This window comes from Pseudopodoces humilis, chromosome 4 (genome assembly GCF_049639895.1).
Source record: "Pseudopodoces humilis isolate 2021_Gansu_Grassland_sample_001 chromosome 4, ASM4963989v1, whole genome shotgun sequence".
Taxonomy (NCBI): Eukaryota; Metazoa; Chordata; class Aves; order Passeriformes; family Paridae; genus Pseudopodoces; species Pseudopodoces humilis.
In genome coordinates this window covers 4,468,991-4,487,721 of record NC_142203.1, presented here as the reverse complement: position 1 = coordinate 4,487,721, position 18,731 = coordinate 4,468,991, and the positions used below count along the sequence as shown (strand labels likewise).

At 43.5% G+C, this 18,731-nt stretch overlaps 1 protein-coding gene across 5 annotated transcripts in view; it reads left to right on the top strand.

The window, feature by feature from the left end:
• The window catches only part of ZNF462 (zinc finger protein 462), an 89,109-nt gene that overhangs the window by 61,981 nt on the left and 8,397 nt on the right, over window positions 1-18,731 (top strand). For all 5 annotated transcript variants that reach the window (XM_014260813.2, XM_088054326.1, XM_014260811.2 and 2 more), the window contains 3 exons: window positions 9,117-9,381; window positions 11,895-12,031; window positions 17,379-17,602. In XM_014260813.2, coding sequence (XP_014116288.1) covers window positions 9,117-9,381; window positions 11,895-12,031; window positions 17,379-17,602 — 626 coding nt within the window. The remainder of the gene's footprint in view (window positions 1-9,116; window positions 9,382-11,894; window positions 12,032-17,378; window positions 17,603-18,731) is intronic.

The following is an 18,731-nucleotide window of genomic DNA, read 5'->3' as shown; positions in this document are numbered from 1 at the left end:
CAGGGCAAATTCAGGCAGAGCTTCAACAGCTAATTGCTTTAATTGCCAGGTGAGTTGGAGGGACTGCATCCATGTTAAGGATGCAAGATGATGATTTGCATGCTGCAGAACAGAAGATGCCTCTGCTTTAGTAGATACAGTTGGGCTGCAAAGAGCTGTCTGCTTGTTCTGCTTGTTCCCCTGCTTTTGTGCCCCACAGGAGTGATGCCTCTTGCTCACTCTCAAGTGTTAGATTAACCTGTGTTACCTTCAGGCTGCCTTTTTTTTTTATTTTCCCCAGACATGTTACTGCTTTCTGTAACCTAGAGCAAGTTCCTGCTTTCCCCTGTCTCCTTCCCATGCAGCCACACTTCCTTACAGTGCTTCTAAAACCCTGGTAATTGTTGGTTTGTGTCTTACTCCTTGTGGTCAGTGTTAAGCTAAATATCAGATGCTGGATCAGACAGGACTTTTCTCCTTCATCAGATTGGCAGGGGCTGGTGGAACAAGCACAGGACTTGTTCACCTCCACTTTCACTGAACAAACTCCTCACTGTTCCGAGGTCCTGAGGCGCTGGAGGGATGACCTTGTTCTCTGTAGCTCTCTTCCACTGGGGTAGAGCTGTTTGGCTTCTGGCCTTTTCCTGCAGCATGTTGAGAACTGTTTTGTGGCTGGTGGAACAGAGGGAGATGTCATTGGCTGTGCTGAGGGGAGGGTCAGCTCGCGGTTCATTGTGCTTTTTCTCTGGTGCTGTTTTCTGTGCTCGCTCTGAAGGGGCAAAGGCAAAGCTGAGATTGAACAGGACCCATGCAGCTGGGAGAAGGTTGGTGTCAGCCTTGTAAGGAGCTGGCCACCCTGCTGTGATGGGATTGCTGTGGCACTGAAAGCCTTGCCTGGCGTTGGGAGAAGACAAAAAAATGATTGGGCGGATCAAGAAATAAATGAAGAAATATCTTCTGGGTTCCTTCGGAGCTGAAGGAAGTTACCTGATGGCACCCACAAGTGAAAAGAAAGAAACATATCCCAACTCCTATTGTGGGTTGTTTTTTCTTCTTTTGTTTCTTTCCTGAGGTTTTTGCTCTCTTTTGGCTCTGGTTTCCATGTTTAGGATAGAGGACAAAAGTGGTAGATGCTGATCTCTTCTGTGCCTGGGCAATTTGTGATCACTCAACACAGAATAAAAAAGGATGCTGTTGGCGTGAAGGGATGCAGGGTGTGGCTTGACCACGGGTGTGCAAGAGGGTATTTCTGCAGTCCATCACTCTCATATATTTGCAGGCCTCTCTGTCAGCCTCACTGATATTCCCCCTGTCACCTGAAACTCCAGTTTATCCCATTGATTTAAAACGTGCTGGAGGGATTTGGTGCTTGGCAGAGAGGTAAAATTTCTTTGCTCATTTTAGCTCTGCTGAAATGGATGTGTGTTATCATCATACTTGACAGCCCAAGATTTGACATTTAGGTAGCTGGTTTTATTTCTTCTTTAAGGAACATTGTTACTACAAGTGCTTGAGAACACTGCCCGGAGTGTTCTGAGCTCAGAGCTGGTGACAGAGATGGAGACTTTGTGTTGCCAGTAAAAATATTGTCAAGGTGTGTGCTGGAGGTCTCCAGAACAAATCACACAAGTTCAGGTTCCTGAGCACTGTGGTTAGAATGAATCCTTGGTACCCACATACTGCCACTGTCATTTCAGGGCCAGCTTTAGAGCAGAATGCCAATATGTATTGCCTGATAAATTTATTTTTTTTTTTTTCCATCTTCATTTCAAGCTTTTGAGGAGAGTGAGCATCTAGGTGACAGAAATATGTGTCTTCGTGGCACTGTGTTTGTACTAATACAAATATTTAGAGGATCATATAGAAAGAGAGATGTGAAAAATACCTGATTAATTGCCCTTAAAAATAAGGAAATAAGGAACAGTAGCATGAGGATCATTTGGTTCCTGATGAAAAAGAAGAAAATTGATTGGTGGATTATTGTCTTGAGTGAAGAATCAGTTGAAGCAGAACTTTGTACATTTAAATTCCAAAGAGAGCCTGTTACCACTAAATCCTTTCAGCAGATTGATTAAGTTACTTGATAAAGTTATTTCCAGTTCTGTTTTTGTTCACCTCTTCTGTAAATGCACTTCTATTTATGAAGTTTGAGTTTGGTTCAACATAATAAGGAATAGCTAGACAAACTTTTTATTTTATGTGTTTTATGGAAATAGGTAAGCTCATGGAGGTCCCAGTGTTTGACATGTGTCATAAATCTTAGTTTTAAGTGCAATCCTGTATTTAGGCAATGGAATTTAATTCTGTTTGCCATGAGAGGGTTATGTGCAGCCTAAATGTGACCAGTAAGCAGCCAAGTCACCTAAAGAACAGAAAGTTAGATTGAGTTGAGGCTGGGAAAGAAATACTGTTTTAGGAAGAAGAGATGAAAACAAGGGATGATGAAGCATTTCCTGAGCACTGAATTGATCCAAATCACAGCATCAGCAGAGCAGGGTTGTGCCTGCCTTGAAAGTTCATGCAAATAGGAATTTCTGCTGGTGTTGGATACTCTAAAAGACAGGGGCATGGGGATCTTCTGGACTGATCTTCTTCTTCTTATGGAAGTACTGTGGTATAACTTATTTCATCAATTATATTACTCCTTCCTAAATCTTAATTAGTTCCTGCTGCTTTCAAATGCATCATCTTTTACAGACTATGGTAGCCATTCTTGATCTCAACTATGAAACTCCAAAATTTTTGTACAGGCAGCAGTGTGAGAGTCTCTGTGTGGAAGTGATTCAGGTGATAAAAAATATTTATTGTTTTCTTCTTAATAGGTGAAATTTATGTGCCTTGGAAATTAGTTGGATATTATCACAGGAAAGATGCATAGCCTCTATCCTGTCTCAGTCCCAATCAGAGCTGTGGTGTGCACACAGCTTCAGAGGAAATACAAAGTTATAAAGTTACATACGAATGTAGCCTCTCTCACCTCTTCTGAATAAGCAGGATTGCATAGTTCACGTGCCTTTCTCATTGCTCTCTTCTGAGGCTTAGAAATACATGTAATGTCTTTCTCACAAAAGCTGGTCTGGCATGAGCCAAGAAGTGGCCTTTAGAGATAATGCTGAAAAAAATTAAATAAATTCCACCAACACTTTTGGGTTTTGTTTTGTCTGGGTTTTTTGTTGGTTGGTTGGTTGGTGTTTTTGCTGTTTTGGTGTGGGCTTTTTGTTGTTTTTTGTGGGTTTTTTGGGGGGGTAATAGTGGTGTATGAATCCCTTAAATGGCAATTTTATTCCAGGGCTTTATTTTCTTTTCTTTGTGATTACTCTTCTCTTTCTTCTTTTGGAGTGTGCCAGTGAGGGCACAAAACTTGTTTCTGTTATCTCTCACTCATAACATTCTGGCAATGCAAAGGTTCTTAAGCAGAAATCGGAATTCAGGTGGAGGACTAAGCTCACACTCTGTTCTTAAACATGCAGTGAACAAGACTTGCACTGTCTGCTTCACTGAGCTTCTCCATGAACGTTCATCTCTCTGAGTCTTACTCTCTTCTGTATTCCCCTCCCCTCAGCTTAATTTATTGCCAGAACATTTCACCCTCCCACATACTCTTCCTTCCAGGTCAGTGCTGCATGGCATAAAGTGAACAAATGTGTGCATCTCCACAATCTTTGTATGACACCCTGCTTCACCACCTTCCCACTTTTCAAGCTGTTGCCATTCATGGCTATGTGCAGCCCTGCCACTCAGTCAGCTGGTGATTTTGTGTCCTGTTGAGTTTTGGAAGGGACCGTGTTCCTAAATCTCCTAAATTCCACCCTTATGCTTATCTTAAGCAATTTGAAATATTAATTGGACTTGTGTTGTTTGTTGGTGTTCTTTGGTGCAGCATTGCCTCTTTACTTGGTTTTACAAATTTGTTTCTTTCCAGAGGAAACTGCTGCTTTTCTTAAATCCTTGAATTTTTTCTGTTGTTCTTCATAGAAGTTTTCTCTTTATGAATGAATTTGGATAAAATTAAAGAGCATTCCAAATATTTTCCTCTTAGTCTCCCTAGAACATTTCCTCACAGATCCAGGATGTCATAGGCCTGTATTAATATTTAATTTCCATTTTTCCCCTCACAAAGCGTTACTAAGCACTTTCTGTTATTTACACATTCCCTTTGGGTTTTTTTTCCTTAATCTCATGAGCCAAACATCTCCGTCCCCAGCTCTGCTGTCCTTACAAAAAAGCTGCTCTCTTTTGGTTGGTGTTTCTTTGTGAGCATACCAGGAGAGCATGGTGCCTTCACTTTCATCTCCCAGTGACTCCTCCTGGTCCTTGAGCTATTCAGTTGTTAAGATTCTGTAAATTCAATAGCGTCACTTTGCAGTGCATTCCAACAGCTGCTTTTCCTGAGCAGTGTTTCTCCCTCCACCCCTATCCATCACTGTGAAGGCATGGAAGTGTTTACATTACATATGTCTCCTTCTGTCCACCCTAAACAGATTTAATTTCCTCCCTGTAGTAAGTCCTTTTCCCTCTTGTTTCTCAGCTGTTGCTCAGTGTCTCTTACTTAGACATGTCTGGGTGAATTTCTGGGCTGTTGTTGTTGGGTTTAGGAGCCTTGTGGAAGTGTTTTGCTGCTGCATATGGTGTTCATTGATACCTCTGAAAATACCTACAAACAACTGAAACATCACTGCATTTATGTGTAAATTTATGTTTTCAGTTCAGGATCTGAAGCTGCATATTTTATTTTATATTTTTTTTCCTCCTGGAAGGATCCCAAAGTTTTGTTTTCATTTTGGTATCTCAAACATGTTGTGTACTACACAGGATTCGGTGAAACTTGTATTTTCATTTTGCTTCTGTGGTGGGTTTTCATGGTATATTTTATTTGTACGTCTTTTCCCTAGTGTGTGACCCCATGGTATGCAGGGAATCAAGCTGAATTTTCATGACTGTCATGCCTTGCTCTCCTGGCTGAGGTAGAAATTTCCAGATTTGTTGGCAGACTCATTTGTCCCAGTCTTTGGGACTGTGCTCTGGATGAAGTTTTCAGGGTGACAACATCCCTGCCCAGGCATTGTAGTGTTTTAGGCACTCTGGAAGTGCTGTGGAGGGACACAGTGAGAGTGAGACTTGCTTGCCTGTCCTTACCAGAATGTAATTTAGATACAGGTGTGTTGATAAATCACCACATGGGCAATCATTTCTCCTCCTTTCCTTTCAACTTCTGGAATTTTGGGTATAAAAACGCTCTTCTGTGTTAAGGAACAATAATGCCTTTTAGATCCATAGGTGCTGGCATGGGTTACATTATTTGTTGGTCTTGTTATTTATCCTGTGCAGGTAATTTGTAGGTAGGTGCCATATGCAAAATGTCAAAACTGAGACTTGCAGCATTTGCCACAAAATTAGTTTTTAAAGAGGAATCTCAGTGTTTTGGGTGTGGGCTTCTCTTGTTTGTTTGATTGTTTAAAATTAGTCAGGGCTAAGTGTTCCATCTTCTCCCCTTTCATTGCATATATGAATGTGCTTTATTTTCTTGTGCCACCTCAAGGCTGTTTAGTGAAAAAAAAAAAAAGTGCCTTTTTTCCTTAAAATGTAAATGGTACTTCCTGGTGTTTCATTTTTCTTAATTTCCCTTCCATTTGTGTTTATTCACTGCCGTTGCGTTTCACATGTACTTAATACAAATTTTCCTAGATCTTCCCTTTGCTTATTTTAAATGTTTTTTGGCTTTCTGACTTTGTAGGCTTTTAGAGCCTGTTCTGCTTTTTTCTGACCTGGATGGTTAAACCCTCTTCCTGCTCTAGGCCAAGGCTGTTAACACTTTTACCCAGAGTGCTCCCAGCCCTTTGTGCTTGGGGGTGCAGGAAAAAGAAGAGGTGGAACTTGCGCTGTGTAGGGCCATGACTCAGTTTTTGGGTCAGTTCTGATGGAAAATCCCCCCCCTCCTTTCCTCCTTCATTCTCCAGCCTGGCATCCCACTCTTGGGGCAGCACCTCCAAAATCTGCCTGGAACATTAGCCCACTCTTCCAGCAGGAATAGAGCAAGGAAAAGTGCAGTTTTTAAAGTTCATGCTGTTGCTCTGTGACTGCAGATTTGCAATCCCTGGCCCTTCTCTAAGACACAGCTTCTGAAAAATTAAATTAAAAAAAAAAAAGCTATCCAAAAGCTCACCCCCATCCAGTGTTTGTCACTTGCTGGCAATTTGCTCCGTGCTGTGTGCCAAAATGCATCTTTGGAGGTCAGCTGCTGTCGTTCCACTGCCACTGCTGGTTTTGGAGTGGGCAGGATGAAGGTGGGGCTCGCTGAACCCAGTGGAAAACTTCCCGTGCCTTCAGCCAGCTTTGGGCTCTGTCCAGGGTGTTCCTGGTGGAGCTGGGCTGCACCTTCATGCCAGGAGAGCTGTCTGGCAAGCTGGTTCTCAGACACCCAACAGAAGCCCTATGCACATGTGTTAATCCTGAGTGTTTTCCTTCAGGAAGTGCTAAATCTTGCACTGCAGCAAGTTTGCAGCAAGTGTAATGAAAGGATTTGGCAAGGGAAAAGGCAAGGAGTACACTAGGCCGTGCATGCTACCATGGTTCAAGGGTACAACTCCCTAGAAAAACCCTTCAGATGGCTTTTTTTTTTTTATTCCTGTAAATATCAGAGCTCTTTTGAGTGCAGTGGAGCAATATACTAAAAACTTGCAAGGTGGCCAGTGTGAAAGGTAGAATATTCTTCTGGCTATTCCTGATGATAGGGAAAGCTACTTGATGAGCTTTTTTTTTGTTTTTGTGTGTGGGAACTGACATGAAGCTATCTACTTCTGCAGTTTTCACATACCAGATTCCACAGGGCTGTATAAATAACCCATGCAAAGTTTGAAAGCTGGAATAAGAGGCACCAGATGATAGGAGGAGTGAAAACATCTGAAGTACAGTAGATCTTGCAGACAGCAGCAGAACTTCTTTCTCCTGAAGAGAGCTGTGTTTAGACCTTTAGCTTTCTTAGCCATGGATATCTCTGGGGCTTTGGCCAGGAACATTGGTGATGTGGTGGAAATTTTTGATCCTTTCTTCCTGAGGAGGGGAACAAGTGAGCCACAGAGTAGACTTCAGTACCCTAATAGTAATTTGACTTGTACATACTAAAAACAAAACAAAACAGAGAAACAAACAAAAAACCAAACAAAACAAGCAAAAAGTACAAACCAAAAAAAAAAAACAAACCAACAACTATTTCCAATGCTATTAACTTTCTTTTTAGGCTGCTTTGCCCTTGCCAGGAAATGTGTCTTAACTGTGTATTGAGCTTTTAGAATCATTGGACCTGGTGGCCCAGAGAAGTGAGTCAGCAAATCCCCTCTGAGCCCTCAAGGGTCTGTTCCAAAGGGGAGTGAGCACACAGGTGCTGCTTTTGAGAGAAAAGAGCCTTCTGCAGAGGGTTTACAGTTCCTCAGACCTGTCTGGTGCCAAAGTACGGGATGTGGGGAGCCTGCTTCAAACAGGAGGGAAGGAAAGCCTTGACATTTAAACAGGTGGAGCTCATTGTGAGCCCTCCTGGTGAAAAAATGTGCTGTAGAAGTGGTGGAAGCAAGAGACAGTAAATGCTGCATTGTAACCCAGCCTCACACAGCTCATGGGGCCTGGACAAGAAAAACAAAACCAAATTTCATTCATTTTACCAGAATCTTTCATGGCTCTGCCTTTCTCTTAGCTATGTACACCTGGTGGTGAAGCCAGAGGAGCCTGGAGACATTTACCTGCTGTGTCTTTTTTTGCTTCAGGGTTTGTTTTGGAGGTTTTTTTATTGCCATTATTTGTTACTCACTTCTTGGGCATGTGTAACCCCTGCCTGTGGCAGTGGGAAATGAAAGAGCAAGCATTTTGCTCTTTTGAAGACAGGTGGAGAAGTCCCCACACTCGGTGCTGTATAGGCGTGTTTGCCTTTTGTTTCCCCATACTAATTGGTTGGAATGGATGGTGTCAAGTTCCCACAAATGTGTGTGTCTGTTAGGGAATTCTTACATTATCTAGCCTTGGGGAATTCAGCTTTGGAGAATGAAGTGCACATCAAAGCAGGAGGTGGCTGGTACAGTTTGTGTCCTGACTTCCCTCCCACCTCCACCCCCCCCACACCCCCCCTTGCTTTTTTCCCCCCTTCTAGAAAGCTTAGGAAAAGAGCCTTTTGTCTTCTATTCAGGAAAATTGCACTGAAATTCATCTGTGCTTTATTCATCTGCTTTGATTTGTGCCATTCATGGGCAGCTGTGGGTTATGTGGAACAAAGCAGATGAATTCCTAACCTCCACATTCAAGCAGTGTGTTGGGAAAGGTTCAACGCCACCCTCCCTCCCCCCACACTCCTTTTTTGGGCTATCCAACCAACATATTACAGCTTTCAGTTTCAGTACTGAGACATCTCTGGACTCTGTTCATCCACATGCTATTAAAATGGTGCGGCAGAGAGTTCTGCTCACTTGTTGAAGGGATGTGTCTTTAGAGATCTTTTTTTCTCAGTATAGCAAAACTATATAGCAAAACTATATAACTATATAGCAAAATAGTGGTTTGAAAGTTTGTTTTACTGGAATTTATGATTAAATTATTTTTTTTACCCCCAACAATCATTTAATTTCTAACATCATCAGCATGCTTAGGGAAGAGTATCCGTTTATTTTTCTTCTTTTTTTTCTTCCTTTTTTTCCATACAGATAGATTATTTACAAGTATCCTGTGCCAGATCTTCACCTTGTATAAACTGGCAGAAAATATTTGGGGGGATCTTGTCTGATTTATGTGCCAAACACATAAAACATTTGGCAGTATGATTAACAGGCTTTACTTTAATTTTTAAAAAATTAAGCGTTTTAAAATCAGGATTCTTATTAGACCACTTTAATTTAAATGTGTCACTCCTTTCCTCCCCAGATCAGGTCTAAAAAAGCATAATTTATATTGCTCACCTTATAAATTGTAGGATGCACTTTAAATTAGATTAAGAAGTGCTGCACCTCTTAATCCCTTCAGAAAGCAGGATTAGTTTCATAACCAACAGCTTGATCAACCCCCTCCAAAAGCCAGTAGGTTCTGGAGCAGGCATCACCAAACCTTTTTTAGGTTTGTGGATCCACCTGGAATGACAGCTTCTCTGTGTTTCCCTGCAGACTCTTCATACTCGGAGCCTCCTGATGTTCAGCAGCAGTTGAACCACTACCAGTCTGCAGCTTTGGCCAGGAACAACAACAACATCAGCCCAATCCCACTTTCTGGGAGTGCTGCAGGAGTGGAAAAAGCGGAAGCCATCCTTAACTGTGAATTTTGCGAGTTCTCTTCGGGTTACATACAGAGCATCCGGCGCCACTACCGTGACAAGCACGGAGGGAAAAAGCTCTTCAAGTGCAAAGATTGTTCCTTTTATACAGGCTTTAAGTAAGTACTGTGCAAAGCAGATGAACTGGACTCGTAAAGGGTTTTTTTTTAGTGCTTGAAAAGACTTCTGAGGTCTTTGAGAGCTGTCTGTAGCTAGCAGGAACATGGCCACTGCTGACCAGGGAGAGGAGCAGAGGAAATGCCATGCCAGATCACAGCAGCATCCATGTAATCCATTTTCTTCTCTCCCACAACAGCCGGTACCATCTGCTGCAGACAACAGCACAGTAAGTCCTTGCAGTAGGTTTCGGAATCGTAGAATTGTTCAGGGTGGAAAAGACCCTTAAGATCATCAAGTTAACCATTAACCCAGCACTGCCAATCCCAACATTAAGCCTTAGTGACACATCTGCACATCTTCTAAATCCCTCCAGGGGTGGTGACTTCTCTGGGCAGCCTGTTCCCATGCCTGGCAACCCTTTCGGGGAAGAAGTTTTTCCTTACATCCAATCTAAATCTCCTCTGGTGCAACTTGAGGCCGACAGCTTCACAACATCCCCATTGTCTGTTTGGCATTTTCCTTCTTACAAAAGTCATAAACTCTCCTTTTTTCCCCAAGTTCCAGACCTGTCTCTCTGTTCAGTCAGGCCGGTCTCATCTTGTGGCACATGGAGTCAATCTGCTCTTGCACCTTTGGGATTTTCTCCTTGGTGAACATCCCGTGTTCCTGGATTCCTTTATCCTGCAGGATGGGCTCCCAGGGGACTCTCTCAACCAGGCCAAAGTCTGCCCTCTGGTAGTCCAAGGTGGCAGTTTTGCTACACCCCTCCTTACTTCTCTGAGAATCAAAAACTATCACGATTCCTTTCTCTGTAAGTGTGAAAATGTTCCCCGCAGAAATAATGTAATTTCCACATGCAGACAGCATGAAACATGGGACAATCAGGTGTCCCACAGCGACAGGGGAATTTATAACACCTTACTGAAGAAACCCTTCTGATGTAATTTTATTTTCCCCCCAATCTTTCTAGCTTAAATGATGGAAAGATGCTATTCTCTAGCATATCTGATAGCATACAGAGACATTTCAGAAAATCCAATTATTTGAATATAAAGGTTCAGTGCCTTGTGTGTTTGTTTGTTTGTGTGTGTGTGTTTAGCTACTCCTCTGTAAGAAAAGAGGAAAAGGCACCTGTGCAGTTCATCATTTCCTCCTGATGTGCTGGGCCCTCAAGCATAACACCCTCAGCTGACATTTGAGGTCTTCAACTTGTTAAGAGTGACAGTAAACAGTAGGACTGGATCAAGGGAAGGAGTTCTGTTGAAGAAAATGTTGTGCTCAAACCTGAGAGAATCCACACGGGAGCAGCCTCTAGTTACATGTCTCTACCATTTTTTGCTTCATCTTTGCTCTCCCCATGTTAAAATCTGCTGCTTATGCTTAGGATCCCGATTGCTCTCTGTCTTAAATACTTCCAGAAATTTGCAGGTCCAATCTGTGTCTTGCAAGTGCCATTTTCTTTCACTTTTATATTATGAAATAAGTCAGGCAGCATTTAAATACATTCATAGAAGCTTATTTTCTATCTTAAGAAAGGGGAGGAGGAGGCAGAAAGAACCCCTAAAACCATTTCAATCCCCTCTTCAAGCCACCCTAGAAACTTCAAAGTATGAGAGCAGTGACCAAAGTTGATAGAGATATATCTGCAGCATCCAGTGATTGCTGGATTGGGTTCAAAGCCACTTTTTTACTATTGTCCAATGCATCAAGCCCCTTAGCTCTTGCAGAGTTTATCAGCTACTTTAGGAAAAAATTACCAAGTGCCCCAAGTTTAGAGACAGCTCTGATTTCAGTAGCTGGGCTTGTGGTTAGGTGGATGTATACTAAATTTTTTCTGTTGTGCATATCTCTTGCAACTTCTAAGTATGCAGCCAGTGTAATGCAAGCATGAAATTTCTGGCTCAAAAGTACTGTAGGGTATTCATTCATTCTTCCACACTAATAAATACAGCATTCTAAGTCTTGGGTTTTCAGATCATTACAGCTGATGCTTTGAAAGTTACACCAGTCAGTGCCAAACTCACTATGAGCACAAATCCCTTTGGTACCCACAATCTGAACAGTTCAGCTGCTTAGATCAAGATGTTTAAGGATGTTTTCTGCCTGAAATAAGTTTGTCCTCCCCTCTGCAAGTCCAGAACAGTTGACAGATTTTGTTAAACTTACTAAAAATTTAACCTTCGCCAGAGAAAGCGCACTGGATGTTTCAGCCTGAAGACAGATAATGAGCATGAAGGATGGGAATTCTTTTGCTATCTTAACTATAACAGTGTGACTATATGGAGCAGCCCATGCAGCAGAATATCTTGTCACAAGTGTTTGTTGCTTTGAGGGTACGAGCCTGCGGATTCCTCTGCTCATGTGTCGCTCACGTGAGCAGCCCCTCTGCAGGGCCGCGCCGACAGGGCTGAGTGGCATCTGCACCTTTTTACACCACACATTCCTGACAGAGCCGTGGCACCTCGCTGCTCCCCTCCTGACTGCTGCCATTGTCTCCCCTCCTCTCTCACAGATCTGCTTTTACTATGCACGTGGAGGCCGGGCATTCGGCAGTCCCCGAGGAAGGACCCAAAGACCTTCGCTGCCCTCTTTGTCTCTACCACACCAAATACAAACGCAACATGATTGACCACATAGTTCTGCACAGAGGTAACAGCGTCTGTGTCCGTGTCTGTGTCCACTCAGGGGCATGCTGGACAGTGCCTTGGTCTGCTTCCATTAAGTATGTCAGACTGGTTGCATTAAATTTTTCCTCTCTCTCTGTGCATGAGGACAGATATGTTGAAGGAGTCACTAGCCCTTGGTTATCCTTTGTTTCATTTCTGTAAGGTGCATCTGATTTGTTTCCAGTAAAATTTGAGGTTTGCCAGTGATGAAACAGGGCAGATTTGGGATAGCTTTTAAGCTTTCCCTCAAGAGAGGTGAGCAGCCATCAAACACCTGCTTAGCAAGAGTTGCCCTAATTTGCAGCTCTGATCTAGGCCAGAGTTGTGCCCTGCCCTTGTCCTTTTTATCTTAAAGGCCTTGCTATCATAAACTCACCCAAAAGGTTTATCAGCTAACCATAGAGGCCTCAAAATATCCCTTGATAAATTCCTTGGGTATTTTCTCCTCGGTGTTCTTAGGGACAAAATAATTACCTCAGTTTTTGCTTTACTCTGAGACTCCTTTTCTGTTTACACCTTCCATTTTTAATTTTTTTTTTTTTTAAAAGCCTGCTAAAAGTGGGTTGAAGGATTTCTATATTCTATTAACTGTGGGCTTGCTAGCTCAGAAGAGACAGCAGTTTGGGCTCTCTGGGCTGGGATTCCTGCCCACAGCTATCACACTTGATGCTTGTGGATGGTCTGTTGGCTGCCGAAATCCAAACCCATGTGTTGGGATGGCACTCTGCCTGCCTGCAGGTTGGGCAGAGTTTCACAGTGGGGTACTGGTGGTGAGCAAACACGGGTTTTGCATGCCATCTTTTTCCTGGAGGAGATTCTGGTGTGACAAGCGCTGTCGTAATTCCGTGTAGCGTACCACTTCTCAGTGTTGGTAGCTCAAAGTCCTCCTTGTACCAGCACAGTGAGCTTGGCAGAGTTCAGATTTCTTTCTGCTGGCTCTGAGGGAACATCTGGGGACATTGCCTGTCAGTGATTCAGAAAGCACATCACAGAGCTGCCACATTTGGTTCCAAGGGTTTGGACGATGCTTTGGCTTTTATTTCCCATCTTTGAAGGGCTTGCCTTGTCAGATTTTGCCCAGTTTGCTCCATTTTGTGGCCGTGCCAGGGCTCCAGCAGACCATGCCAGACCCTTAAAACACGGGGAACTGGATGGGTTTAGGGTATTTCCCATCATGGGAATGTTGCAGAAGAGCGCTTCATGAGCTCAAGCAGCTCTACTGCTTTTGCAGAGCTGTTTCTGACCAGTTGAAAGGAGGTTGTCGCCTCCTGGGTGAGTGAAACTGTGGATCTTAAGTTTTCATGCAAATGGAATTAAGAGTCCCAGAGGCCACAAAAGGGTTTTCTTTGACATCACATGTCCAGGGTTCTTATTTAGAGTAATTTCTGGCGCATATATCCAGGTAAAAAACAGCCCTCTGCTGTTGTGTTTAATTGTGTGGCAGCTGGAGCAGATGATTTTGACAAGATTTAACGTGCACTGGAAGAGAGACTGAGGGGTAGTCAGTGTAGTCTGAGATAGCCTTCCTGTTTTATGGCCATTGCATTGGCAAAGCAAGGGCATAACCCTGAGCTGCAGCCCAAGAAAATTAGTTTTGAGGTAGATGGAGTTGTGCAGTATGTAAAATCAGGAGTGAAGGACTTGATCCATTTGTAGTTAATGCTCCCTTTGTGTAAAAGGCATGTTTACAGATGTGTGATTCTTGCATTACTTCCGAGTTGCTGCACCCCCTAATCCTTGGTGAAACAGCATGTGCTCAAAATGGAGAATATATTTGCCTCCTAATGAGTGGCTGCAGAGGCTGAATTTCACAGGGTTAAAGGAGTATCAGCTAAAAGCCTGAATGCCTAGTGATGGGGGGGGGGGGGGGGGGGGGGGGGGGGGGGGGGGGGGGGGGGGGGGGTGGGGGGGGGGGGGGGGGGGGGGGGTGGGGGGGGGGGGGGGGGGGGGGGGGGGGGGGGGGGGGGGGGGGGGGGGGGGGGGGGGGGGGGGGGGGGGGGAAATAAGGCAAGAAATTTTGCTTTCCTTGAAGAAGAAGAGGTTCCAAGAGCTTATCTCAGGTACCACCTGCCCCTGAGCAGTGTCAGGACACTAAAGCCTCCCATCTGTGGGTACAGATGGAGCACAGAGTCATTACAGGTGTCTTGTCCCAGAGGGCTGACGCAGCCAAAGGCTGCTGCAGGTCAGTGAGGAGAAGTTTGGTTCTCTAGTTCTTCCTGGTCTTTATGGCAGGCAAGAGGAGACAGAGAATTCCTGATCTAGCAGCATGTTACACTTTAATTTATGCTGGACAATATAATTAGTGTGTCACAGGTTGGAACAGAGCTCTGAAACCATCTAATCCAACCAATCCCCACCTTTCCCCAGCCCAGGGCACCAGGTGTCACTTCCAGGTGTTCCTTGGACACCTCCAGAGATGGGGACTCCAAACCTCCCTGGGCAGCCCCTTCCAATGCCTGACCACCTTTTTTTTCCTGATATTATCTGTTCCAGTAGCATTCCCCTCATGCATTTTGAAGTATATTGGTGTTTTTCCAGGGCTGAATGCAACTTTCCAAGTTCACTGTTGGCTGTACTTTTAAATCCTTGGGCATTTTTCTTCCTTATCCTTCTTTTGGAGAACTAGTGATTTTCTTCTTCCATATCAGAGAATAACACCCATATGTTTTTGAATAGCAACCTTTAAGATAAATTTTCAAATTTACCTACCTCCCCAAAGGCTTCCTTGCTGCAGATCCTGATTCTTTGCACATGCTTTTTTTCTGGCATTTTCCATTGTACATACTGCTTCACTGACACCTGCAGAACCCTTGTGCAGTGCTTGCTTTTGAATACCAGAATGCAAATGCTTCTTGGTCTGTGAGTGTAGTTTGGATTTCCAGGCAAAAATGTGTATTTTCAAAACCCAAGATGGCCAAATAATTGGTCTGTGAATAAGACTGGGTTGTTTGGTTTTTTTTCTGTTTAGTTTTGATGGAAGGGAATATATATGCTTTGGTGTGTTGCTGAATAAAGGTTTCTCCTTACAAGGAGAAAGGACTAAGAGAGTCCTGAACTCTCTTGTGCCTTGAGCAAAAACTGTATGTCTACTTTGGGTTACAGTACTGCTCACAGCTAGTCATTAATGTCCCTGCAGTTAATTCCTTGATTTTTTCAGGGACAGTTCCAGACAACTGGCCTGGATTTTAGTCTAATGGAAGGGTTTGATTTCTTAAACCAAGATGATGCTTTTGTTAGGTGTTTATTTTGTTGTTAATTTTTTAATTACACCTCTCACAGAATTGTTCCACAAGTCAGGGCACCTTTTTGTGAGGTGTCTACAGTAATCTTTGAGTAGGCACTGATGAACTTTGAAGGAGTCTCACAGGGGTAAAGAAGCTACCTCTTCAGTTTTTGTATGGGGCTGTATGGTTTGCTGTAATTTTGTTGGTTGTCCAGACATGATAAATGCATTCTAAATGAGTAATTAAATAAACAGGGCTTTGCAGGGGCAAGCTGGAGGTGAGAGCATCACCTTAAGAAATGTAATGAACCAGATCCAGGTAGCCCTGCAAGTTCCAAAATCATAGCTTGGAGGAAGCTCATTGACATGAATAAGATAATGCAAAAGTTATAAATCATTCCCTGAAATTGAAGTCTTTCGATCTAGAGTTGGTATTTGTGTCTGTTTCCCTTTTCTCTGTGTTGCCTTTGATTTGGGCAGTCTGTGTGTGTGGTTGTGAGGTAATAGGTTTTGTTAATGTGAATAAGAGCATGCTGCTTTACCTCAGACTGGTTGATTTAAAGTTTTATACCATCACATGTTTTAGCTTTTTTAATGTGTGCCAGGTGTTAGAGGAAGAGTAAATGTTAAAATATTTTAATTAGTATTTCTGTTTTTGAAAACTTCACTTGGCTTTTGCACTTCTGAAACTGGCTGTGTCACTTACTTCTGAGAATCCAAAAGCACACAGCTGCAACAACCTTGTAAAAAGTTTTTCTAGTGGTCTCAAAACTAAAGTTTTAAATTCTGCTGTGTCTTAAACCCTATTCTTCCCTCCCCTGTTTCCACCCTGAATGGCCACTGTTTGGTTTCTTTATAGTTAGAGAAGCTGTTGTTGGTGTAGAAAAGAATCAGAAGTCTTCGGGTGTTTGTTTTCTTGGTTCTTTTTTGGGTTTGTTGTTTTTGTGTTGTTTTTGTTTGTTATTAGGGCTTAGCTTTGGGGAAAACTTCAAAAAGAGCAAGTTACGAGATAGACAGGCTTTGTGCTCAGGGAGAAGCTGGGCAGGATGGAATATTTTGTTGAGCTGTAGAGAAAAGTCTCACTGTAAAGGGAATGTGTGTTTCTGTAGTTGTCTTTGGATGTAATTTTACCCTCCTCACCAGAAGAAAGGGCCCGTTGGCTCCGATCCATGTGTGCACTGCCACGTCTCACATTCCTTCAGCCTTCATGTCTACCATAAGAGATTCAGGCCTCTTTTTTTTACTCCTGACCTTGTGGATGAGCCTGGATGAGGAGGATCAAAACCCTCCTTTAGTATGCTTCTAAATGCTCCTCCATAAGGAGCATGAGTGCTAAGTTTCAAGTGTTCTAGCTCAAAATGCCAGTTTGGGTAACAAAAGCCTTAATGAGGATCTGCTGGTGACCCTCAGCTAAATGGTCAGATTTGGGGTTTCTCTTGTGTGCACAGCGTGGAGGGAACCACAGCAGATGAGTGTTGAGGCACATCAGATTCTGGCTGTGTCAAATGACCGAAATTAATTGCTGCTCTGCTAAACATCACTGCTTTGTTAGAGGGAGTGCAGAGTTTGAAAACTTAGCAAGAGCATTTTCTGTACATCATGCCTGCAGAGTTTGGGCTTTCTGAAAGCTCTGGGTATGTTGGGAAGTTTCTGCTGCTGGCTGAACTTGCACAACTTTTTTTTGCAGGGAGGGGTGTTGCCTTGCTCACCTTCTCAGTCCCCAGAGGGCAGGTTTGGGTGTGATGGTGAGGACACCAGCTCCAATTCATGCAGAGCCAGCAGCAGCAGTGTGATGCTATGGGATGCACACCCTGCAGCTCCCCTGTTTATTACTTTTCTAGAAGCAGTTCCCAGCTGCTGTCAAGTACTGAACAAAAACACACTTTTGGTCTTGGCTGATTTATGGCTGGTTTTGTGTTCCTGGGCTCTGCTCCTCTGACTCACAGATGGAGTCTCACTTGGCCCAGAACCTTCCATTCCCATCCTCTTCACCCAGTCACAGAGGACACCTGCATTTGTAGCTTGTGGAGGTTAACCCTGCCCTGGCAGGGGGGATCTGGGAAACTCTTCCTGGTGTTACTGAGTGGATGTTGTGCTGTCCCCACAGAGGAGAGGGTCGTTCCCATTGAAGTCTGCCGTTCCAAGCTGTCCAAGTACCTGCAGGGAGTCGTGTTCCGCTGTGACAAGTGTACCTTTACCTGCTCCAGTGACGAGAGCTTGCAGCAGCACATAGAGAAGCACAATGAACTGAAACCTTACAAATGCCAACTCTGCTACTATGAGACCAAACACACAGAGGAGCTGGATGCTCACCTTCGAGATGAGCACAAGGTACGACCCAGTTAGTTTTAATTTGTGGCAGTGTAGCCTTCGCAAATGCTGAACTGGTTTATTTGCATGTCTGACCAAGCCAACTTGACATGGGTTATTTTTTCCTCTCCCTCCCCAAACATGAACACTAACCCCATGTTGCACTTCCTTTTCTCATTTTTCTCTCTGTTTTTTTGTTCTTTTTTTTCTTCAGAAACTGAAAAATAATCGTTTCTGAAGCTGTTTGGATTGATCAGAATTGGCAAACTGCTGCATGCAGAGTGTGATTATCTGGAAAAGGCTCTTGTGTGTGCTGGGTTTATTTAAATGGGGGTGGGGATAGGGTTGTGGAACAATACCGAGGCAGTGTGATTCAGCCCCTGTAAAAGGCAGGAGATTCCAAACACGGGATTGCTCTGGTAACTTCAGCAGAGTGACATGCCACACATATTTTAATAACAAAGAGGTCTATACATCCCCGTTTACATTTAACAAGGGAAAGATAAACAACAAGTCTAACCAGGTCCTCAGTTGAGACTACTTTGGAGTTTCTGTGGATTACCTGAGTGCATACCAGCTCCAGTCTTTGAGAAGTCATTAAAGGCTTTCCACTGACTGTTAGCTATGAATTTCTGTAGCTGTGAAACTCTTTAAGTTCTAGAACTGAGATGTGTTTTGGAATATTTCCTAGAGTGCTTCCTTGGCAGGTTTCCAGGGGAGGCAGCTATATGCCTTCACCTGTTGGAGCTTAGCTGCCTCACTAAAAGCTTCATTGACTGAATGCCTTTTCCTTAAAGGCAAATATATATGGAAGGTGTTAGCAACAGAAGTCCCTGAAAAAAAAACCAAAACAAAACAAAACAATGCAGCATTTTCTTGCTCAAAAAATATTTGGGCTATCTTATAAAATCAAACTTTGTTAGTCTGTGTTGGCATGCTAGACTCTTCTGCCATCTTTATTACTTCTGGAGAGTCTTCTGCAACTCAAAGGGTACAGAAGGAGTCCCACAACTCCTGGTCATCACAGCAAGGTGCCTGGTGTATCCAGGAGGAGCTATTGCTTGGGTTTTCCTCAGTGCATCAGGCTGGGAAGATCATTCCCTTAACTTAGCTCTCCCTTCTGATCTGGATCTGCAGTGGTGGTGCTGGT